Source organism: Lepidochelys kempii, chromosome 7 (assembly GCF_965140265.1).
Source record: "Lepidochelys kempii isolate rLepKem1 chromosome 7, rLepKem1.hap2, whole genome shotgun sequence".
Classification (NCBI taxonomy): domain Eukaryota; kingdom Metazoa; phylum Chordata; order Testudines; family Cheloniidae; genus Lepidochelys; species Lepidochelys kempii.
Genome location: NC_133262.1, coordinates 94,714,913 through 94,740,462, shown reverse-complemented (window position 1 = coordinate 94,740,462; position 25,550 = coordinate 94,714,913). Strand labels below are relative to the sequence as shown.

The 25,550-nt window shown below is 41.9% G+C and overlaps 2 protein-coding genes across 14 annotated transcripts in view; one reads left to right on the top strand and one right to left on the bottom strand.

The window, feature by feature from the left end:
- The window catches only part of CPEB3 (cytoplasmic polyadenylation element binding protein 3), a 189,742-nt gene extending 177,037 nt beyond the window's left edge, over positions 1-12,705 (bottom strand). For 6 of the 10 annotated variants that reach the window (XM_073353901.1, XM_073353906.1, XM_073353907.1 and 3 more), the window contains exon 1: positions 12,516-12,705. The gene's annotated coding sequence lies outside the window, so the exon portion shown is untranslated. Of the gene's footprint in view, positions 1-22; positions 1,012-1,933; positions 2,028-2,104; positions 2,643-12,515 lie in introns of those variants that run through there. The other 4 variants (XM_073353903.1, XM_073353904.1, XM_073353905.1 and 1 more) reach the window with 4 other exon arrangements.
- A 43-nt stretch (positions 12,706-12,748) lies between these two features.
- Positions 12,749-25,550, top strand: part of MARCHF5 (membrane associated ring-CH-type finger 5) — a 74,812-nt gene continuing 62,010 nt past the window's right edge. The window contains exons 1-2 of one of the 4 annotated variants that reach the window (XM_073353912.1): positions 12,956-13,036; positions 13,410-13,516. In XM_073353912.1, the coding sequence (XP_073210013.1) occupies positions 13,437-13,516 (80 nt within the window). In that variant the 5' untranslated portion in view covers positions 12,956-13,036; positions 13,410-13,436. Of the gene's footprint in view, positions 13,037-13,409; positions 13,517-25,550 lie in introns of those variants that run through there. The other 3 variants (XM_073353915.1, XM_073353913.1, XM_073353914.1) reach the window with 3 other exon arrangements.

Here is a 25,550-nt window from a genome sequence, read left to right as displayed (position 1 = left end):
AATATATTTTAAGAGGCTTCACCCTTTCTGATGCCTTGATTCCTTTCAATCTAAATGAGAGATGTGCTTATAGGGCAGAGATATACAGCAATTTCGCCACGTCTCTTTTCTCTTACACCGGAACTCAGAGCTCTCACCCTGCAATGAGAAACTGATTCTGGTTCCTGTTTTTCCAAGCACCCTCCTCCTCCCCAGTTATTTGCATACGTCAATAAATACTGCTGCGTCCTTCAGCAAGGTTAAAAAGACACCAGCCTTTACTCTCCTCCACCCCCTTCCATACGAGGAGACCTTTAAAGGAGCAGGCTGTCCATTTCCCTTAATTAACAAACAGGTTTTCAATTATTCCATTTAACAGGACAGAACATGCTCAGAACTTAAGCTGATAATAGAAGAGGTTCTTAGCTACACAATCATTTACTGGCCTTTTCTTTCTTGACAGTTTACTGTTTGGTCCGATACATAAGCATCAACTCTGATTGAAAAACAAAACAAGGTTATATGTGCCTCCGACGACCTTAAGATTTTTCACTTCAGGCTTATTCTCCATAAAACAGGGTTTTTGCATCCTAGGACAGTCCCTTCCTTGTGTATATCTGATATACTCACTACAGACAGGACTATATATGTGAAATCTACAGAATAGAATACTTTTCAGATCTCAGGCCAAAATTATAAGCAAATCTTGGAGACAGTATTTTAAATACTAAAATCTGTTACTTTCAAAACAAAATTAAAGAAGTGGGGCGAATCAAAACATTTAATTTATACAGGCACACATTTTAAAAACCACCTTTCTTCCATCTGTAAGGGACTGAATGATTAAAGATGCAATTTACAAGTCAATCACTAAATATAATCAAGTTCAAACGTTCTGAAATTACATTTATGTGGGGGAGCAAGTCCTATACCTATTAGAAAGGTGGCACTTATAAAATACATCAGGCCAAGCAATACAAATGTTAACCTTATTTTAAAACTCAGTACCAGAGTAAGGTATATGCATTCGCTACTCCTCAACCTCTGCAAGAAACGATCAGAGCAACCACCCCCAAATTTCGCAGATGTATATACAATTAAAGAGGCAACACACACAAAAAGTTCGTGAGGATATTTTAAATACGCCTATTAATTTAGGACTAATTTTAATCAAGTAGCCATGTTAATAAAAGTAGGCATCTCTGAACACCTAAGCACATTTTTTAATTGTTCTAACCATATGGCGTTTGTATTTCTAAAAATCACTTGACTTTTAGATTGCTATTTAACTGCCGCAAAATAACGTGATGCCAAATTAAACAGCTGGTTAGGAAGGGTGTCAAGGAGCGTGAAGACAAAGTTTAATTTCTTATATCAGCCGTTTTTACATGATCCATGTCTTTCGTTTAAGATTGCACTTTCCATCTGGTTCAAACTCTATATTTTATTCACACAATATATACGTACACACACTTTTGCTTTAGAGATAATGACAGGACAGGTTCTGCTACCCGTTCCCTTACACTTTCTGTTTATTCTCTATTCAAATAAGTAAATCCGACAATTATGACTTTAAACAGTCCATATAGTGAGACAGCATTAAGCCAAGTTCCTAGGAAGAAAGGAGTAAACTATTGCATCTGTATCACGCAGCTCTGCTGCTGCTGGTGGGGGTGCAGGAAACCTTTCGAGGCAATTTAAAGCCGTACTGCAGCAAGCCACAATATTCCAGGCTTCGTGTAGCTTTCCATTAGCTGAATTTCTATCAAAATCATCATTACTGTTAGAACTGCATACAATTGCTGGGGATTCCATAGGAGAAAGTGAAAACAGATAACATCTATAATCCTTCCTTGCTTTTTGAGGCACCCATTTAGAAAGTTATGTTTTACAATAAACAATTGAAAGGTTAAAATCCTGCCTTCAATAAAGTGTACTTGATTCACTAACTCACCAAGTAATCGTACAGTGGCCACCCCACCAGTTGTTTCAGATGCATATCTTGACTTAGTTATTTGTATATTAACTTTATCCTGAGGATAGTAATCCACATCCGTTTTCCATTACTCCTTAAAGGTTAAAATTTCAGCACAAATTCAACCCTCTTGTCAAGGTCAAGACCTACCTTTAATGAATGAAGCCAGTCTGAATGGAGAAACACTGGATAATAAATGACTTTGAAAGACGGGCCAACCAATGTCTAATGTTGGGCTAATATGCGGTGCCTCTTGATTATATGCTGGTATAAGTATTTGTGCAAATTTACAGTCCAGTACAGGAAATCTATATCCCCATAACAATACCAGCTCCGTTCGTATGCAGTAACCCAAGCAGTCAACGCAGAAATTCTTAGGAACAGTTAGCTTTGAGTGTTCTGTATTTAAATATCAATACAATGACAGTATTTATTTTCTTCTTTCGGGTTTGCTATATAACAAATAGGCGACCGCTCTGGCAAGAGCACTTTGACAACTGCAAGCTTATGGCGCATGCTCACCCACGGAACTGTGGGGATTGAAGTATTTTCCACGTACGGCTATTGACTTCTGCATGTTGGGAGAACTACAGTACTGAAAGGAAGCGAGATCAAATACATCCATTCCCCAGGGGGAAGTGGTTGCAACCCGGATTACATTTAATATTAATGCAGCCCCAAATCATTAGCTTTCAGAAGAAAAACTGGTGGGATACATTGATCTGAAAATCGAGATTACAATAAAAGCCTCCAGCAGTCTGACAGATGTATACATCAAGATAAAACCGATCAAATATAGCTACCCAAAATAATAAATTAAATGCTAGTCACTAGCTAATTAATTAAACTTCTCGTGCAAAATCACAACCTGACTTCCACTATGAAGAGGTAAGACACTACTTTTTAATATTAGTTACAATATTTCTTATCTGAAGTAAATGTTTTATATTGCAGTCACAATATTCTTGTTAAAATGTAGTCTTACATCTGGGTATAAGGTAACAGGTTTTATGTGAGATTTTAAAAGTCAGTTAAGATCAACATCTACATATTATGGTTACTTGTGCTATATAAATGCCCAAGGTAGATTCCCACATGAGAAAGTCAACACTGAGTTTATGTTACTAGACAGCATATCCTATCAATGCAAACTACAAAAAAAAAAAAGGGGGGGGGGTAAACAAGCAGTTAAGTAATTTAACACTCCATCTGCACATCAGTCAGCAGTTCCTCCTCCAAGACCTCCCTTCTACCACCCACATCTCTCCAGCTCCTCTTCAGAGATCAATATGCATCCTCAAACCAAATTAATTGGTTATATGTTCCAGTGTTTGGATTATTAATAGAAGGGTGTTGTTACTTTCATAAATTACATTCTGTGTAGTTCTGTATGTTGTATTCGTGTATAATTGAGATGTGTCAGATTGGAAATGTTGGCCACAATATATTTTCCTATAGTGTCAGGAAAAGTTATATATATAAACATGTGATCAATGTTAATAATTAGTTTTCATTACAAAATTTAAATATGGATTGTGTGAACATTAGTGCGTGAGGCTGCACATTGGTTGTTCAACAGAGGCTGGAGATATATGAGCAATAGTTGGAAGAGAGACAGTTGAAGCTAAGAAGGAGAAATGAGTGGAATTGTAGCTGAATTGTCAAGTGACTTAACTGTTTATTTCTTCGCTTTTTACAGTTTGAATTGGTGGGCTATGCAGTCTAAGAACTAAGTCAAAGCTGTAATGACCAGATTCTCAGCATCCTTTCCTAGACTCTTTGCTGCCACTCTGATTGCACAAATGGGCCAGGAAGCTGCTTTAATAGGGCATCTGAGGATTCTTTTGAACAGGGAATCTGACTAGCATAGAACTGGTTATACTGACTCTATGCCACTCCCTTATGCCACCCTACCATAAAATGGACAGGGTGCCAGGGCAGAAAAGGGTATGGCTGGACCAGCGTTACTGCCTCTAAGGGGGCTGTTCCAAGACAATTCAAGCAAGAGCAAACTCGAGGGTGGTTTAACTTGCACTGGGAGCTAAAATGGCTCCCTGCAACCTTGAGGACTGAGGGAGCAGAGCCCTGACCCACCTGACTGGGCCAAAACTTTTTTTGTCTCAATTTCCAAGCTTTTAAAATAATTATATACACTGCTGCTATTCCCACAGATAGCAATTGGGATTTATCTGTATTACCCTTTGTAGCTCCCTGAATATCAGCAACAACTGCAATACATTATCTACCAATACACTTTCTTCTCCATCAGATTCCTGGAGAGCTGCACTCCAGTCCTCTCGTATCCTCTGATGGCCCCATCAGCCCCTTACTGTCATCCCATCCACTGCCTGCATCCCACCAAATCCTCATGACAATAAAAGTTCAGAAGTGTGAAGTTCACTACATTTTGAACTCTTCAGGTGAAAGCCATCACTGCAGCTTCTAGCTCATGGAAATGTTCCTAAATTGAAATAACTGATGTAATCTTCTCCAGTAGCCATGGAATGCTGTATTAGATATTTCGTAAGGATTCTCATTCAAAGTCTGATGTCAGGCAGCCCAGTCAACATACGTATGACCTGAAAGTGACAGCAAGTGTGTCACTGACTGCCTAATACGGGAGAGTTCTATTCTGGTCTATTGATCAGTGGCTGAATTGCTGTTCCATTTTGAAGGGGCAGCAGCCTAAACCCATTCAGGTATCCTTGATGACAGCTTCACTCTGCAGGTCAGCCAAGAAGATGGAGGAGGAGGGTCCAGGCAACCTGAATATTATCTATGTCCCCTTCCCAAATACAGTAATCAGGAAAAGTGGGGAAAGCGCACCATAATAAGAAGACAGAATCTGGGTGCTGAAGGTCCTTCTCCTAATAAAAGGATCATTGGGGCGAAAAAATAAAGCTTTCTCCTACTAGTACTCTTTGGCAATTGGGAATAGGGCGGTCAGTTTAGAACTGCCCTATCAAAACCATCAGCGGTTCAATTAATCAGGTATCTGGCACTGGCTCATGTCAAATGATTCAAAGAAAGGTGTAACCCCAACAACTGGACATAATTTTGCAATATTTTATTATGAGAAAAGTGCCTTCTTGGTCTCAGTCAGTTGTAGCTCACGAAAGCTCATGCTCAAATAAACTGGTTAGTCTCTAAGGTGCCACAAGTACTCCTTTTCTTTTTGCGAATACAGACTAACACGGCTGTTACTCTGAAACCAGTTTATACCTTGTACTTCATGCAGTTTATTCCCACATTTGTAATTTGATCCTAGCTATGTAACTACAAATACTATTCTTATTTATATACAAAGGCATTTTTAGCTTACTAAAGCTAGTAGAAATTTAATATTATATTATGGGGCACTGAGTTTCATTGAATAGAAAAATCTAAATTAAAAATAAATTTAAAATTAATCTGGTGCCATATGTCTTAATTATGGGACAAAGTATGTATGAATGACTGAATGACCTCCTCTGTCAGGTGTTATTTTAAATATTACTTATGCTGAATTATCTCCCCTTTGTCAATATTAAAGTGTAACTGCTTTCATATTTCCCAGTTACTTACCTGTGTTAGATCTCTCAAATTTCTTGATTCTTCCTACTTTTGACTAAACAAAATGATTCCACTAGAAAATGGTCACTTTGCTATTCAGCCCCTCTTCTGGATCCTTATTAGAAGTTATACTGGTCACTATTCATTAGTGATCCCTAGATATTCCCTTATTAACTAACAGAAGTACTTTATCAAAATGTCTTTTTAAAGTCAAAATAAGTTTGTTACAAAGTGATTTAATTTTCTACTACAATCCCCTCACCCAACACCAGAACACCTTCCCATCCGATTCCCTATGGCAGAGCACTCCCGGACCTGCTATGCCCAGTGCCGCCGCCCCCCGCCCCCCAACCATGCCACAAATGCACAGCTCCCTGCACACCATCACCCTGGCCCAGGACCCTCTGCCCACAGCCCCACCACAGGTGCCCAGCACCCCACACAGAACCCCCACTCCCTAGTGCCCCAACACACAGATCTTCCCTACCCCCTCAAACCTGAGCACCCACCCCCCAGACTCCCAAGAGACCCACTCCCCCATGCCCTGCTTCCTGGCCACACTCACCAGCTCTGCTGGGAGGCGACTGTCTGCTGGGCTGAGCCGGCAGTGCAGCCAGGGCTGGTCCAGGGGTGGAAAATCACTCTGGCCCCTCGGAAGTGATGCAATCAGCCAGGCCAGAACCTGCCCCTGCTGGGCTCCCTCAGGACCCACTTGCCTGGAGGGGCCCAGCCAAGCCCCTGCTCCACTGTCCCACCCTTTCCCGCAACTGGCCAGGTTTCTGCACCAGTCCCAGGCGGCTCAGCTCCAGGGAGACAGGTGGGGCCCCACAGTTGACGGGAAGCAGAGACTGCCCGGAGCCGGAGATGCATTGGGGTCCAGCCAGAGGGCAGAGATGCTGGTGGGTGGGGCCAGCGGGAGAGGAGCCCCCGGGTGGCCAGTGAGCAGGCTGAAAGGAGCCAGCGGTGCGTGGTGGGGAGTGAGCCAGCGGTATCTCAGGGCACAATGCAAGCCGAGCAGGCCGGGACTCCTTCTGAGCATGGACCCAGCTCCATGGCACCACTGTAAACCTGGTACTGGGCAGAGGAGTATGGAGGAAACGCGAGTGTGGGTAGCTGCCTATCCTGTCTTGTTAGGGAGGGAGATATGGGAAGCTGTTATTGTAACCTCCTCTGTCAGGGAAAGGAGAAGGCAAGTTCTTACTTTGCAGTGAACATGGAAACTGCATTTTTGTATGTATTTGAGATTGAAGTTGGACCCAGGTTGATAACACACAAATTGGGGATGGGAACTTCCTCATAAAAGACGTGGTGGTGGTGGTGAAATTAGACAACAGACAAAACCCACAATTTTAAAATATTATATTTTGGGTTCTGCCTCATGATTTTCGAATACTTGGTTTTGCAATGCAGTGATATACACACTGCCAAGTGTTGTGCATCTCAGAATGCAGGCTTTAGGCAGCCTTGTCACATCTGCCCACATCTCAAGTGACAGTACAAGGTAGAACCCTTCCTCAAAGACTTCAGCTGAGACTGGGAATCAGGTGATCATGGATTCTGGTTTCACCTTTTCTTCTGAGTGCTGTTCACAAGCCTTACTACTATGATGACCTCATATCTCTACCCTAAAAGCTAGGCAACTAATAGTTCCCTAATTTTTCAAATAAGGTAATTGAGAAGTTGCACAAATCACATCAAGACTGAGTTGCGAACCCAGGTCTCAGGTCTTGTTCTGCTGCCTTTCTGAAGGAATGAATCAAATTTATGTGCTTGACTAACTGGTCTGTAACCATTGCTCTAACCACTAGACCACATACGGCTCCCAGATCATGATGCCAACCCAGGAATTCTAATACCCAGCATTCCTCTACAGTCTCACAAATATTTGTTAAACTAATTGACAGCAAGCTTCGTTCTTGAAGGTGTAACATTTGAATTACTAGGGTACTGAATGCTATCTAAGGATATTGCTACGGAACTATGGTCTTATCTGTAGGTCACCATTTTTAATTTAGCTCTGCTCTGCTCCCTGTTAAAAGTTGTTCCCATGTAACTGATATTTTGGCGACCTCCTAAATTTTTTTTTTATTATTTTTTTTTTGCTAAAAGCTTGTTTTCGATACATCTGAATTTTGGACCAAATTTGAGTCGTCATTGCTCCTTCCATTGTTCCTCTTTCAAATAAAACTTAAGGTGTTTACAGGCATGATTTACCCCTATTGAAGTTCTGCTATGTCATCATGTTTTGTCTCTATAATATTATACCATTCTCAGATATTATACTGACTTCATTATGGATGTGTTGTTAACAGAGCCATCATTAAGGTTATACTGAGCTTTTTCAAGTGGAGTTTTAATTATTGTATTAGGTATAATGACAAGTAAATGTGTTTAGTATTTTAGGAGTTAAAAATTACTCCTTTCTGAAATGTAAAAAAATCTTAATGTTTTGCACTCCTTATTCATGGCTTTGCTTTTACATTTAAATCTGTAGGTAAACAGAGTTAAACAAAATTTCAAGCATAGATAATTTTTTTTCCAATAAAAAGTTATGATAATTATTTTTCGAAACAGCTTTTGTTAATGTTAGAAAAGGCAACAGAGAAAATATTTATGAAAACAATTGGGAGGCAGCCCATATAGACCCTCAACTCTGGAAAGCTCTGAAGAGTATGAAGTAATCTTTACCCTATTCAGCTCCTTGACATGTTGAATATATGCAAGGAAACCTGCTCTGAACTGAGTCAATGAAGTGTAACATTTTAAACACATAAAATGCTCTACGGATTTAGACTCCAATTCTGCAAATGCATCCGCCAAGGCAGACACTTGTTCCCATTCAGAGATCCACTGAAGTCAATGACCTCCGTGCAAGTGCAGAAGTACAAACACATAGATACATTTGCAAGATCAGGGGCTATGCTATGAGCAGTTTTCCTTGTATGTCCTCCCAAACTTGGCTGAGATATAAGACAGTTTACCTATCCTCTGCCCATTTATTGAAGCAGATTATTGTAAAAATTCATGTCAGATGCTTGGAAAGAGCTGTAGAGAAATATATTAATCTGGTGCAGAGTTTTTTTTACATGAACCCCTTGGAGCCTGGCATTGCAGAAAACTATGCACTCAAGTAATTTCCTATGCCAAATAATTAAAAAACTTTCAAGACTGCTAATGTTTTCTTCTTTAAAAAAAAAAGAAAAAGCAAGGATATTCTCCCATTAAAATGTGTTAACTTTAAGTTCAGACAACTGACATAATATAAAACTCTTATGAAAAACACAACTACAATGTTACCATTAAATAAATAAGTATTTAAAAGAGATTAGTAAAGACAATTTATATAAATATTCTGTTCTTACTGTTCACACATACCATTCACTGAAATACTGACATGTGCAAGTTCCTTCCAACAACCTTAAATCTGACACACAAAATATGCTTGCAGACTTTCAATATATACATCACAAATTAAATTTTATATATTCAAATATATATACAGAAAGAGAGAGAGGTGGTATGTATATTGAATGGCATATAATATAGAAAGCTCATGAGGAAGGTGTGTAAAAAAGGAAAGAGGGAAAACTATAACACTAGAAAGTTGTATTGCCTTAACTATAATATATAGCTATAAATTAACTTTACATCATATAATCCCCCAAGCGTGGATGAAGTTTATTGGTATAAAAGTGCTTTATACCATTATAGCTATTCCCATACAGGAAGGTGAATAGGCTACATCAGTACAAGGTACCTTTACACCAGTGTAACTACATATGCATTAGGGCTTGTACCATTTAAAAAAAAAAATCACATCCCTAAAACAATTGTTCCTTCACAGGCTTTATAATCTATTAATACCTTGCTCTTTTATAAAGATTTTCGTAGCCAGAATGACATTTACAACGATTACCACCAGACAAAAACAAAAACAAAACCCACATCATTACTCCCATCAGAATTTCCTATATCCAGGAAGGGAAAAGAGTCAAAGACTCCACAAAGTCCACTAGGACCTTTGCTATGCCATTCAATCTCTAGAGTGGTAGATGCTAGTACAAAATCATAACAGAACTTTTTGGTAAGTGAAATTTTGTTTATTTATCCTCTTGTTTGATCATACTTCTGTAACAGATATCTAATATGTGTAAGCTTGGTGAGAAAGTGATAAGACAACTGTTCTGATCTCTTCTATAAATATTGATAGCTACTTTAGATTCCATAGTGAATTTACTGGAAGAAAAGACGTAACCTAAGATTCAGTAAGGTTCATACAAAACCTTCAGATAAAAGGGGGCCTCAGGCTTAGAGAAACTTATTTAAGGTGTTTGCTGACAAATATAAACGGACCATAGTACTGGCAGTTGGTAGTAACCCAAAGATCTCCTTTTTACATAAAATAAATGTGTTTAGTTTGGGAGACACCAAAGAATCAGCTTATAGACCCTTCTCAAAAAGGCCTGTTCTTTGCACTGTGAAGTGATCAATGCGGACAGAAGCTAGTTACATTAATGTGTGGGCCTTGCAAAATTGTTTTCAGACTTACCCTACTAGGCTAGCTTTATGGACTAGATTAACAAGGCAGTGGCTGATAGGACTAATGTGGAAACACTTTTTATGTATGTCATTTCAGTAATATTTTATTGACATTAACAGAGCAGTGCGGGAAAACTTGGCCCCTGAGCCTGTAAACATTTAAATACATGTGTAACTTTATTAGTGAAACATGTCCACTGAAGTTAAAAAGACAAGTGACATGAGTAAAGTTATGCAAGTACTTTAAATGTTTGCAGGATCATAGCCTTAAACAATATCTATAGGTACTACAGCTAGCACTTTAATATTTTAAAATTAATTTAAATTAATATTAATTGTTAATTTAACTTCTAGTTCTGTGGTAATAACACTTCCTAAATTTAATGAGATAATACAACGGATAGTGTGTTGGCCGTTGACCTGCATCCTAGCATCCTTAGCTAAATTTGTAGGAGACAGAGCTATGTAAATATATTATATAAAGAAGCCCACAATATGAAAGAACTTATGATATGGCTAGGATGCTGCTCAGGAGCTTTTATCTTTATCTCTAATTTATGTATTAGTTAAACTTTAGGCTTACTAAAACTGTTATGTTCTTAGAGTTTGTGATAAGCATAATAAAAGATTAAATAAAATTCACGATCCCTCCTCCCCCCAGCCGTGCAGTGTACAATTCCTACCAAGAACTTGCCATTTTGCCTCAATCTCCCAGAAGTGCCTGCACTGTGGTGTAGTTGTACATTTGCAGTTTTAGAAGTGCTTTGGTAAAATATTAAGCCACTACAACCCAGAGGTGCCGACTTCTGCTCCCGCCCATGGGTGCTTGACCCCCCCGTGCCTTCAGCCCTGCCCCGACTCCACTCCTGCCCCGCCCCCATTCCAACTCCTTCCCCAAAGTTGCTGTCCCCTCCCTGCCCCTATTCCAACTCCTTCCCCAAATCCCCGCCCCGGCCCCACCTCTTCCCCACCTCCTCCCCTGAGCGCATCACATTCTCGCTTCTCCCCCTCCCGCCAATTGGCGGCAGCAAGGTGGGAAGTGCTAGGAGGTAGGCGGAGGAGCAGGGACATGGTACGCCCAGGGGAGGAGGTGAGGCATGGGGGAGCTTGGCTGCCAGTGGGTGCAGACCACCCACTAATTTTTCCCCATGGGTGGATCCCGCCCCAGAGCACCCAAGGAGTCGGTGCCTATGCTACACCCTATTACTGTATATTATAGCCACAAAACAACAAGACAATCATACGGACCAGGTACCAATCACTGTTGGTCATTCCTTGTCTAACAAGACTAGGTTGCAGGGATACTCTCTATAGGTATTCTAAGGGTGAGAACACCTCAAACTGCTCTTTATTAACCACCTCTGACAAACATCATGGAAAGTATGACATCAACCCTTCCCTGGCCAAAGTAGGGTGATCAGATAGCAAGTGTGAAAAATAATGACCCTTTCTTTTTCAGGGGTAGGGCAATAGGTTGCTTATATAAGACAAAACCCTTAATATCAGGATGTGTGGTCACCCTAAGCCAAAGTGACACAATGTAGGATCTTCGTACATCAGTACAGAAGTGAGAGTTGAGAGTGAAGGACAGTAAGGAAGGAAGAATGGAGAGATTTGGTAGACGTAGAGATGGCATCACAGCTTCATCTAGAGAAATATGTACATTACGTTACACGAGGATGACTTTTTAGAAAGGAGTTATTTTTTCTCCATGAGAAAGTGTACCTACAAGCTAAAACAAGAAAATTCACACAATTCCCATTTATCTTTTGGGCATCTCCCTTGTGCCTCATAGTACAACTAGGGGAGGTGAGTTTTGCTGCAAAAGCTCCACTTCACTTATTTACTTAGGGATATCCTTAATGAGGACTTTTAAGTGCAAGGCTTTACTGAAGTATGAGGGGACATTAACAAAGTGTGCATGTGTTTATTTGTTTTTGGCAATAACCCCCCGTAAGGAAACAAGGATTTAGTAATTTCACTTGAATCATGTCAATTACCACCCGCCTCAACAGATTGTTAAACTAAAAGTCAGGTACTCAGCACGAATCCCTTTCTCGCTTACTCATGATTTACCAGAGACCCCTTTCTTCTGAAAGGGGATCTCACGGGGGGGGCAAAAGCCGCTTTGGAGGTCAAGACACTAAATAGCAGCCCCTGTTTATGTCACACTGGGGGCGGAGAGGACACTCCTGTGTCCCCAGTGTCCTGGGGAAGGGGAGACAGGGCGGGGCTACAGGTTTACAATAAAGTACTTGCGGGAGGGTATAACTACTCCCCACAGTGGCCCCACGCTGCCCTGGAGCGTGATACACGGGCCCTACGAGGGGACTGGGACAGAGCAGCCGCTTTACTAGGAAGGGGGAGAGTGAAAGGCTCTTTTCCCCCTCCCCGCTTACAGGGCCTCAGGGAAGGGAGGCGCTAGCAAGAGAGCGGCCCCGCGGAGAAGGAGAGGGGACAGGGTGCTGACCTTTCCAGCAGCAAGTGCGGCCATCCCGCCACGTCCCCCTCTGAAGGCAGCACCCACCTGCCCCGCACTCGACACCGGGGAACGGTAGCAGCAGCCGCAGCGCGCGCCCTGGGGGCCTTTAAATCCCCTCAGTAGCGGCAGGCGCGGGGACTACATCTCCCATGGTGCGCCGGTCGCCCTCCTTCCCCAGCGCTCTGACGCGCGGGGGAGGGGGCGGCCTGGCTCTTACCTCACAGAGGTGCCGCCCCCCTTTCCGCTTACTCAGTCCGCGCAGGGTATGGAGCCTGCGGCCTGCACCCGATAGGAGTCACCCAGGGCCTGTCCTGCGCCTTAGCGGCCTGTCCTGCGCCCTGCCTGCGGCGGGGGGAGGCCCCCGTATCCCCTGCGCTCGTGTCAGGCTTCGGGCCCGGTATTAGGCCGACTCTTCCTGTTACCGCTGCTGCAGCGGGGCCTCCGGGGTCCCCGCACCCGGAGAATATGTCGGACCAGGCGGGCTCGGCGCTGCAGCAGACCATGGACAGGTACAGGGGAGAGAGGGTGCGTGTGTGGTAGTGGGGGTGAGATCGATACCACCATGGATACCGGGGAAGTGGGGGGCGAGTGTGTGTGAGCGGGTGCGTCCAGGCCTGGGGTGGTGGGGAGACAGAGAGGGAGAGGGGGAGTGTGCCTGCGGTGGGGGTAACCACACATATCTAGGGGAACGTGTGTGGTGGGGGAGCTCTTGTATGTTTATTCTCCATGAACTTGGGTGTTTGATTGTTTCACCTGTGTGTGTACCAGGCGCTTCAGGGAGACTACATCTCGGTGAAGTATGAGTCTCAGAGAGATGGTCTCAGATAAGGCACCAGGAGGTTTATGGAAAGTAAAGTTCTGGGATTACTTGTTTTTGTACAGTGTTTCGTCTAATTCCATGAGGGTGGCATGAGAAAACTGTGGGACAGACTATGGAAAGAAGTGGAGGAACGTTTGCCTTTGGTTAAGGCACTGTATTGGGATTCAAGGTACTTCCTGGCTCTGCCACAGACTTCCTATCTCACCTTGAATAACTCACTTAGCGACTATGTACCTTGTCTATAAAATAGTGGTGATAGCACTTTCCTATCTTATAGGGATGGTGTAAGGATAAATTAATCAGTGCCTGTGAGTTGCTTAGGTACTAAGGGACATGTGTGTCTAGAAAGACTTGGGAAGGGATGTAGAAGCAAAGGAGTATTACTCGTAAGGGTTATAAAGGACACTGTAAGCATAGGAGGTCTCATGGAAGAAAGTTTGGAGATGCAGGTAGGAGAAGGCCGAAGAAGAGAAGTATATGACCTGCAAAAGAAAAACAAATGGGTATGTGCATTTGTTGTTGCTTTATGATGTTAGATGATGCATAAGAATGGCAACGCTGGGTCAGATCAATGGTCCATCTAGTCCAGTATCCTGTCTTCTGACAGTGGTGGTGCCAGATGCATTAGATGGCGGAACAGAACAGGGCACTTTTTTGAGTGATCCTCCCCCTGTTATCCAATCCTGGCAGTCAGAGGTTTAGGGACACTGAGAGCATGGTGCTGTGTGTCTAACCATCCTGGCTAACAGCTAAGTTCATGGAGGATAAGTCCATCAATATCTATTTTTTTCAACCCAGTTGTACTTTTGGCCTTCACAACATCCCCTGGCAATAATCCACAGGTTTACTAAATTGTGTGAAGAAGTATTTCCTTATGTTTGTTTTAAACCTACTGCCTATTGATTTCATTGGTGACCCTAGTTCTTATGTTATGTGAAGGGGTAAATAACACTTCCTTAATTATTTTCTATACACCATTTATGATGTGGAGAACTTGTCAGTCCTTCATCATAAGGAAGCAAACAGGGCACAAACCCAATGTGTTTCTCCTTTACAGGTCACCTTTAAGGAAAGTGGAATTAGTGAAATGTAGGCTGCCATCAGAAGAGCGATGGACACTAAATTATGTGAGGAAGGGGAAGAGCTGCATGCAGCGTTTATGGTGAAAATGAGGAGTTTGATCTAGGAGGAGGATGAGGGTGATATGGTGGGAAAGAGAGAAGCAGATAAATTTGGTGTCTGCATTTTGGGTAGGATGGAGGAGTGCAAAGTTAAAGTCAGGCCAGCCAGAGAGAAAGAAGTTATAATCTAGGCAGGGGATTATCAAGGAGGTTGCTGTAATGTAGGCAAGAGATTACAAGGGTTTTGGAAGCAGGAATGAAAAGAAAGAGTTGGATTTTGGAGCTACTAAGAGGGACCAGTGTCAAAGTGAACAACAGCATAGATATGAGAAGTAAAGAAGAGAGGAGACAAGGAAGAAAACAAAGGTGGGGAGAAGATGGTGGAATTACTGTGACTGAGAAAGGAAGAACATTCTGAAAAAAAGATCTGGGGGAACATTGCAAATCCAAAACAGAACAGGTTTTCAAACAGTGGAATGTGTCCACTTGTACTTCAGTATCTTCTAAATTCCCCTCTTTGTAATGCTAGTATTTCTTTTCTTGCTTCTGATAAAATTGGTGCTTTAGTGTTATACGCAAGTCCTAAAACACATTTTGGAGGCTCGTTGCAGCCCCACATACAGATATAATATCACATCACAACTGTGTAGCTTGTTCCAGTGAATAAATCTTCTAAGGTGATAACAACCTGAGTTGCTTTACACTCAGCCTCATTATTTCCGTTGTGGGTTAGTGTGTTAATGAGAGCTAATGGGTGGTAGTTGGTACAGCTGAGGTCTTAGACTGGTAAATGGGTACGGTGACCTTTAAAGGCCGGGGGGGCAGCGGACCAAACAAACACTGGGGTTGTGGTGTATTTTTGCTACTTTATGAATTTGGAAGGCACAAATGTTTTTTCTAAGTAAAAACTGTTTTTGGCTTGGTTTTTTTTCAGGTTTTGTGTATCATGGAAGACTCTTTAGGGCATTGCCTACACTAGAAAAATTACCCATTGGCAAGTGTCGGTAACAAAACATGTTCAGCAGTGTTTCAGAACCCAGGTCTGTATTTGCAGTTAAACTGTGCTCAGCACCAGTTCAACTGCATCCATTGTCAGCAATAGGTAATTTTTCTAGAGTAGACCAGGCTTTTGCAGCTGAAAAAATAATGAAAGTTAAAGATCACAAGAGACTTAAAGATGAACAGCTGAAGGGGAAGAGATTTTTAATCAGACATGATATTGATTAGTTCCTATGCCTTATGAACACTTTGGTGAAAGAGGATGTGTTTGTTATAGATTTTACATGCAACCTGTTGTCTCAAGGTGTGTGAACTCACCATACACATCACTGACAATATCCTTCCCAAAAAAGTCCTCCAGCAAAACTAGGGAACACTAGACTTGATGCTCCAGATACTTCTAAGGTAGAAAGCAAGCAGAAAGTCACCTTTTTTTGCAACCAGGATGGGAGAAGGGGCTCTAAGTATACAGGCAGCATGAAAGATGGTAGAGAGGCAAGTGTGAGAAAATGACAGTGGTAAGGAGGAGTAAGCCTGGAAGAGTTTGAATTTAATTGAGAATGCAGCCGGGTGCCCAAAAAGGGAATTTAGAGGTACTGACATGTATATAACATCAGTCAGTAAGGATAACACTCAGTGGTATTTCTTTCTGATTGAAGAAAGATTACAAAAGCCAAAGAGAAGGGTAGTGTTCCTATGCATTGTTCTTGCCAAGGTCATATAGATATGTGTAATTGCTTTCATTATGTTTTGTATGGTGGTCAACAAGAGAAACCTTAATATTTGGCTCCAAAAAATATGATGAGTGCATGGATTTTCAACATTGGGTTATGAACAGATTTCAAGGGAGTTACAGCCACCCTTTCTTTCTACTTTGTCCTGTTGATAAATGAGGGGGGGTTCTTGGGTAGATACCCAGCTACAGTAGAACCTCAGAGTTACAAACACCTTGGGAATGGAGATTGTTAGTAGTTCTGAAATGTTCGTAACTTCGGAACAAAACGCTATGGTTATTCTTTCAAAAGTTTACAACTGAACGTGGCCTTAATATAGCTTTGAAACTTTACTATGCAGAAGATAAATGCTGCTTTTAAACACTCTGAATTTAAATGAAACCAGCACAGAAACAGTTTCCTTACCTTTCAGATCTTTTTCTAAACTTTCCTTTTATTTCTTTAGCAGTTTACATTTAATACAGTATTGTACTGTATTTGTGTTTGGTTTTTTTTCCTCCTCTCTGCTGCTGCCTGATTGTGTACTTACGTTCCAAATGAGGTGTGTGGTTGACTGGTCAGTTCTTAACTCTGAGGTTCTGTTGTAGTTGGAAAAAAGTGTGCTGCTATGGAAAAAGTTGAGAATCACTCTGTTAGTGTCTGATAACATCACCTGAATGACTTATAATTAACACCATATCAGGGTGGCTGGATTTAATCCGTTTTTAATAATGATTTAAATTAGCAAGCAGGAAATCTTGATATAAAGAAATTATTTTAATCTTGTTTTGCCTTTGTACTACTTAGTTATTTTCCTAAAGAAAGGTTGATTCTCTTTGATTTGTAACTAAATATAGACCTTACTTTTTGCTGATCAGGAGGAGATACTATACCAATCCACATTTATTTAAGCAATTATGTAGCTCAACAAACATTTATTTGGATTATTATGATAGAAAATGGAGAATGATGCTTTTCTTATTTACTAGATTTTTTTTTTTTTTGCTATTTATGTTAAGTTGCTTTGGGGGTGGAAATTGGAATTCAATTAAATGCACAAAAATAGCATTTTATTTTATTTTTAAAATATTTAAATAAAGAAAAGTTATAAAAACATGTTTTACATTTAAAACTGATTTAGATAAAGTAGTATCTGTGGTTAATGAATTGAACTGATTATTTCTGATCACCATCTCCTTCAGAATTTTAGAATAATAGATCTCATCCTGTCACACCTCATTTTTATTCATATATTGGTAGAGAAAAACAAGCTTTTCTGCTTTTTCAGCTCCCAGTCAATTTTTCAATTTTGGATGAACTAGTCATTACATTGCATTAGCTGAATAATCTGAAATGAAGAAAATATTCTCTCTGTACCTGCAGAAGAGGCTACTGCTGTCAAAAGCTGGTTTAGCACTTTAACATACTCTGGTTCCAGGTGTTTAGCCAGTTACTTTCACTATGGTTTGACTTTCTTTAAAACTTCAGCAGCAAACTTGTACTGCTTGAAAATAATTTATTTAATTTAAATGATTGATAGATTATAATAACTTTAGGCCTTAATATAGTTTGTTGTCATTTCAAATTTAATTTTAAATATTCTTATTTTTAAAAAGAAAAATGTACTGTATTTTAAAAACTTGATTTAAATAAAGTAAATTTTTGTCCCCTTTGAGTACGATTATCACTTCTGGTTACAATTTTTTTTTCTCATTGATATGAAGACATGGATGTTGAACAAGTACACTATTGCAGGAATATATAAGTATAGGATATTCTATGTACAGAATTTCTGGTGTTGAAGTATTTGATCACTACATAGTAAGCAGTATAATTTAAGAACAGTGAGCTTTTTGTTTTTAATCTCCTCTTTACAAGTGAGATTTTAGTGTTTATAGTTAGGGGCTGGTAGGAATTTCTGCTATCCCTCTGGAGTAACAATTATCAGAAGAATCTATTTTTCAGATTTTATTTTAATATTTATTTAAATCTGATACACATGGCTGAAGCAGATATACTGGCTGTTACCATTTATCCAATATTCAGAGTGCACGTGGACTAAAAACACCAAACCATTGCATTTAATAAATTAAAGAAATATTAATACATAAAATTCATTTAGTGTGGGGTTTAAGTGAAGAGAAATTTTCTTACTTAAATACAAATTACACTGTTGCATTACATTATTGAGCCTCCAACATGGTAACCTATGTTCAAAACATAAATACGACAATCTGAATCCTTCCTGCACTGTCAGTAATCGCTTAAGGTACAAACAAGGCTCCGCCATCCTTGTCTATCCTGGGCCACTCTTTACATGTCCTCTGTTAAGTCCCATACGTTTTCCCTTTGTACTGTTTGATAGAGGTATTCTTTAGATTGACCCCTTTATGTTGCTCCAGCTGCCCAATGGCATGCCTGCTGTAGCAGATATTTCTCTCATTTTCTGGATAATTTTGGAGATAAGTTGTTGAACTGTAACAAATCTCAGTGTGTGTGTTATACATTCATTTCTGTTTACCACCTAGTGTGTTTCTGAGGCATTTGGATCCAGCTTTCACATCTGTACCTTGAACTGGAAATAATATGTAAGATGAAGATTTTTAGTTGGTCTTTAAATTGTAGAATCTCCCACCGCTGTAAACACCCCGTTATTCTGACATAGTAACACCACCTCTCAAAGTGGTGCAGAGCTATGGTTGATGTATTTAGGTTGATGCAATGTGTATGTAGACACTGCATTATTTATGTTGACCCTAAATTTCCTCCAGCAACTGTCCCATAATGCTCCACACTGATTGTTGTGGTCACCATTGTGAATTCCATTGCCCATTGTGAATTCCACTCCTCCCCTTAAAGCCCCATGAATTTTTGAAAATCCTTTTCCTGATTGCCTGGTTTGGCGAGCATATCTAGCAGCTCTCTGTTGTTGAGTGCAACTGCCCAGCTGACCATGCTGGCTACACTCCAAGTTGGAGTAGACTGGAGATATTGGATCACCTGTGGGAAGAAGAGGCTATGCAGGTACAGCTCTGAACCAGCCAGAGAAACGTCAACATCTGTGAACAGATTGCTATGGGGATGCAGCATAAAAGCTATGACAGGACCAGCAGCAGTGCTGTGTGAGAGCCAGGGAGATGCGGCAGGCATACCAGAAGGCCAAGGAGACCAACAATTGGTCCAGTGCCATGCCACACGCTTGCCACTTTTACGAAGAGCTCTATGCCCTATTCAGTGGGGAAACACCTCCCCATAGCACCATGGATACTCTAAATAGCCCAAGTCTGAGGCCCATGCCGCGAACAGCGAGGATGAGAAGGCAGTAGATGAGGAAGAGAAATATGGGGATCAGGTGATGTGGGGGGGAATCCATCTGGTCAGGGAGTCAGGGCCTGTTTTTTGACTCCACTGCAGTCCAGTCAGGTCTGCCAGTCAAGCACAGGTGAGCCCAGTGGAGGGGAAAGAACCTCAGGTAGGTGTGTAGATAAATAGTTACAGGGATGGTACCCCCAAAGTAAGTAGGACACATCTTTTGACTTTTCATTACTTTACTTGTGCTAGAAGAGGTAATGGTATAACCAAGAGAGATTGAGGTGTTATCAGCTTTCCATTTATGCGGATGTTGGGAGTGGGGCGTGCAGAGAGCAATTTATTTCTGTGCACCGGGATGTCCCTTGAATCCTCTTGGGAGATCTCGATGAAACTTTCATGGAGATACTCTGCAGTCCTCTCCCAAAGATTTCTGTGAGGGGCTGCCTTATTTCTTTCTCTGTGGTAGGACACTTGCTCATACCACTCAGCGATGACTTCAGGAGGCACCATTGCAATATGCAGGCTAGCAGCATATGGCCCATGGCAACTTTGGGATGCCAGCAGCAGCTGTATTCTCTCTGCCTTTGTCACCCTCAGGAGTGAGATATCAGCTAAAATCACCACTGCCTGTGGAAAATAGTGCCTGTATTCAGTGTCATTTCCCCATATTTCTAGATTCATGCAATTGAGCAATTCCCTCCTCATTTCTCCAACACCCGGCGGGCCATACTCACTATGGCTGGTGCTGTGACTAGGTCGTGCACAAGCAATCCCAAGGAGAATTAGTTTGGCATCTTAAATTTCACTTTCCATAGTGAATACACTGACAGTGGTACCTCTGGGTGTTTTATCTGCTGTTGCTGCCACTGCAGACTTCAGGGTCTCTTCCCCCTCCACCCCCCACGCCATGCTCATGGAATGCCTGAGCCAGTAGGGTCCTGTATCAGACCATGAGCACAGGGCCTGGTCCAGAGGATGAACATTGCAGACAGCCTGGAGAAGGAAAGAGTGGAGAGGAGAGAGGTCCAGGAGTCCCTGTAGGAATAAGAGGGAGATGCACCAGGACATAATGGGGCTTCTCATGTGCAGGTTCAGCAATCCCAGGATCACCTCCCTCTGTGGCCCATGAGAGAACTCAATATCAGGACCTCCCTACACCCCCCTCAGCCCCCCAGCATCACACATGGCATCAGGTGTTGCTCCACTACCCCTACACCCTGGGTGATGTTAAAAACAATCACAGCTTCATATTCACTCATCTATGAAAGTCACAGTTGGTGTATGTATAGTTGAAATGGACATGAATGTTCTTTCCCCTTCAGCAGTTCTGTTCTATTTAATTTAAGTTTTATTAAGTTCTTAATGTATTTGTTTTAAAATGGCATGTTTTTTGCACTGATTTTGTTACAGAATAATAATCTATTATTTGGAACATAATTCATCTTTATCAGTTCACAACATATGCTGCTGAGTGCTCCGCAGTTCTGAGAGCAACCAGTTACCTGTAACTGTGCAGTAACACACAACTCATAGGATCAGTAACAAAAACAATTAATAGGTGCATTGACAATGTTATATTCTTTCATATAATTACTCTGGCTCACTTTTAAAATCGTCTTTCAAAGCCTCCCTGAGCTGTATAGCTCCATGTTGTGCTCTTCTAATAGCCCCTGTGTCTGGCTGTTCAAATTCAGCAGACAGCCACTCTATTTCTTTCCACCACCCCAGAAACTTTTCCCCCTTTGCTACACAGGTACTATATAGGACATAGCAGGCAACCATTACCATTGGGATATCTTTCTTGCTGAGGTCCAATCTTGTGAATAGACAATGCCAACCACCCTTCAAATGACCAAAAGCGCATTCAACTGTCATTCTGCACCTGCTGAGTTGCTAGTTGAACCTTCCCTTGATGCTCTTGAGGTGGTTGGTGTATGGCTTTGTGAGCCAGGGGAGCAAGAGGTAGGCTGGGTACCCCACGATCACTACTGGCATTTCAACATTGCCCATGGTAATCCATCGGTTGGGAAACATAGTCCCTGTTTGTAGCTTTCTGAATAATCCTGTGAGCCTTCCCAGCCTGCCCATATTGATTTCAGTGAAGTGTTCCTGGTGATCCACCAATGCTTACATAACCAGAGAAAAGTAGCTCTTTCTGCTGATGTACTCAGTGGTAAGGTGGTCTGGTGCCAAAACAGCAATACGCTTGCTGTCTGTTACTCCACCATGGTTTGGGAACCCTGTAGCTGAAAAGCCATCCACTATATTCTGCACGTTGCAGAGAGTCAGTCCTACAGCAGGAGGTGATTAATGGCCCTGCACACTTGCATCACAACAGCCCCTGCAGTGGATTTCCCAAGCAAAACTGATTCCTGACTGACTGGTAACTATCTGGCATTGCAAGTTTCTACAATGCGATCACCAGTCACTTCTCCACTGTCAGTGCAGCTCTCATTTTGGTGTCCATGTGCTGGAAGGCTGGGGCAAGCTCAGAGCACAGATCTAGGAATGTGGCCTTGCACATCGAAAAATTCTGCAGCCATTGCTTGTTATCCCAAACCTTCATTATGATGCGATCCCATCAGTCAGTGCTTGTTGCTTGGGCACAGAAGAAGTGCTCTGCCATTTGCAGCTGAATTGTTCTTCCACAGCAATCTGTCCTCCAAGGAATTGTCATATTCCCCACTCATTTGGTGGTTCTTGCGGCTCTGCAAGTATTGAAGGATTGGGCATCCTGTGCTTGCAATTCTTATGATAATAGTGCAGAGCTATGCAGGCTCCATGCTTCTGTCAGAGATGGCAGACAGCAAAGAGGGCTGTGCAGGTTTGTGGGATTTTTGAAAACAGGCACAAAAGTAATGGCATACAGATATAATTATGGGAAGTTGGCCCCATGCTCTTAGTTACCCCTGTGTGACTTGTTTCGGCCTCATCATGTATTGTCAAAACTTCCTGCAAGTCAGTGCGCTAGACGTTGGCGAGTTGCACAGTGGGATGCCTACCCATGGCACACCACACTCTGCATCTACACAAGCACGCCTAGTGAGTATGCATAGTGCCGATGCAAGGAACCAGGTATGCACGCATGCAAGCAATATACTAAATGCGGAAGCTCTGTACCAGAGGTGAACAAACTAAGGGCCACATCTGGCCCGCGGGACCGTCCTACCTGGCCCCTGAGCTCCTGGCAGGGGAGTCTAACTCCTGGCCCCTCCCCCATTGTCCTCCCTCCCGTGCACACACGTGGGGAGCTTGTACGCACCCACCTCCCAGACTTTCCAATAAGCCTGTCCTGCTGCTCTGAGCAGCATGATGGGGGGGGGGGGTTGGATAAGGGGCAGGAGGTCTCAGGGAGCAGTCAGGGGACAGGGGGCGATTCGATGGGGTGGAGGTTTGGGGAGGGGGGCGGTTAGGAGACTGGGAGCAGGGGGGGTTGGAGAGGTGGTGGGGTCCTGGGGGAGGGGGCAGTTAGGGACGGGAGTCCCGGGAGCGGGCGGTCAGGGGACAAGGAGTGGGGGGGAGTGGATGGGTCGGGGGTCCTGGGGGGCCTGTCGGGGGCAGGATAGGGGTTGTGGATAGGGGTTGGGGCAGTCAGGGGACAGGGAGCAGGGGGAGGTTGGATAGGGGGTAGGGTCCTGGGGGGGCGGTTAAGGGAGGGGGTTCCAGGAGGGGGCAGTCAGGGGACAAGGAGCAGGTGGGGGGTTGGATGAGTCAGGGATTCTGAGGGGGACAGTCAGGGGGCAGGAAGTGGGAGAGAGCACATAGGGGACGGGGCCCAGGCTGTTTGCGGAGGCACGGCCTTCCCTATGGCCCTCCATGCCGTTTCACAACCCCGATGTGGCCCTCGGGCCAAAAAGTTTGCCCACCCTTGCTCTATACTGACGTAACTTGATGTAAGTTTGTAGTGTAGACATGGCTTAAGAATAATGCTCTGATATTACAAAGAAGCTGTTGTCTAGTGTTTGTTCAAACTGTAGTGATATTTCATCATTAAATCACAGCTGTGATTACTCCAAGCACTTGAGAGCTTGAGTTCAGATTTCCTACGTATATCTTTAATGCTCTCCTTTTTCCTAATCTATTTTCTTTCAGTTTGGGCCATTTGATGTAGAGCTGAAGGGACAGTTTTTATGGCCCTTTTTTGAAAAAGCCACTTGGATCAAGCTCACAGAGTTTCTTCCATGTCTTGATCTAACTTTAGTGTTCCTGTGTCAGGTCCAACAGGACAGGGTACTGAATCTATTGACCCACTGATCGCAGTGATTCAATGGCTTTTGATTTTCTTTTCAGATTAGGTATAATTCAGGTCATGGTGACAGTGCAAAATGAAGAAAATTTTTTATAGAAGCTCCAAATAATTGAAGTTAAAGTGACTGATTTTGTTTTTTATGCATTATAATCTGTTACAATTAATGATGAACATCTGGCAAATAAATTGAATGTAATGAAGAACCATAGCAGCATAAAAATCAAGGTAAATTGAAGGGAGAAAATATATATAGTATCAATCTGTGGACAGAAAGCTAAAGATGTTTAAGAATTTGTGAATTATACATATAGTAGATTAATCATGACAAAAATTGCCTATAATCTGAAAAATAAATAGTTTCTGCTTGAAGGTCTTCAATAATCCTCCTCTACTTAATCTGGGAGCTTCACCAGGCCTGATGGAAGATTTTTAATCTCTGCTAGTAACCCACCCTTGCTAATAAGTGTCTTTTCTGTAATTTTCCATGGATTAGATGACTCTGGTTAGCTCCTCAGAAGAAACCCAGTAGACTGTACTTATATGGAACAATTATAATGGGCTATGTTTGCCCTTCTTACCATCTGGACTCTTGTCCCTCCCAGGAACAGAAATTTATGCAATGGTTACCTTCCTTCCCCCAACTAGGGTAGATGTTGAGAGGGATTCCATCACAGGAGCTGCTTCTGGATCGCAGCTAAAGTCTCCATCACCTTCCCAACCAGACCTGAATAACTATGCTGTTGAAAGTTTACTTTGAAAGAAATGGTGGCAGAAGTGAATCTTTCTTCTCTTCATTTTATTCACTGTAGTTGAGCTTCTAAACCACATGCAATTTGTTTTATAGTTTATAGATGGACCCTAATCACTACAGGCAATGTAGAATTAACAGAATAACTTAGTTGTAAATAACCTTTAAATGTTTGTCTTAAATAATGTTTCCACATCCAAGGAAATAATTTTTTTAACAGTCCCTCAGGTGTACTTTCCTGGTTTTGTTTCAGCACCTTCATTAAAGTTACATTCTAGGAGCGTGGGCTGCCAGAAAGGAAAAGTGTTCTTCCTTTTTTTCTTAACAGTATATAGCACATTGTTTTTAAAAAACATTGTACATTTAAAGCAAAAACTTAATGCTATGCAAATCATGGAAACTCCACTAAATCTACACATTTGACTACTTGATAAGACTCTCTTTTCAAATAATATCCCCCACATTTTATATTTCAGTTTTAGAAGTGTTGAATTTAATTGTTATTTTGATTGCATAATATAATACAAATAATGTAATTAATATAAAAATTATTGTTGCTTTAACTAAATATAATTTAAACGTTAATTTTACTTAGAGTTAAACTTTTAAAAAGGGTCACAACAGCTAAATGTTTTCTTTTTAGAGATAGGGACCTCCCTTGTTGGCATGAAAATATTTTTAACTTAATGTTTGGGAAGCCTCTAATCCTGTGCTATTGTCTTCAGGTGCAGCGCTGCAACTCTGCCACTGTAGCAGTTCAGTGAATACGCTACTAAGCCAACAGGAGAGCTTCTGCTGTTGGTGTCGTTAATCGACCTCTGTGAGAGGCAGTAGCTATATTGACAGGAGAAGCTCTCCCATGCACACAGTGCTGTCTACACTGGAGGTTAAGTCAGTATAATACTACTTGGGAGTGTGGATTGCTTGGGAGTTTGGATTTTCACGATCCTGAGCAACCTAGTTATACTGATATAAGTCTGTGGTGTAGACCTGGCCAATTTAAAAGCATTATAGGATTAAAATAAGATAACGCTCTAAGAAAGACTGGCCAAACCTTGGAT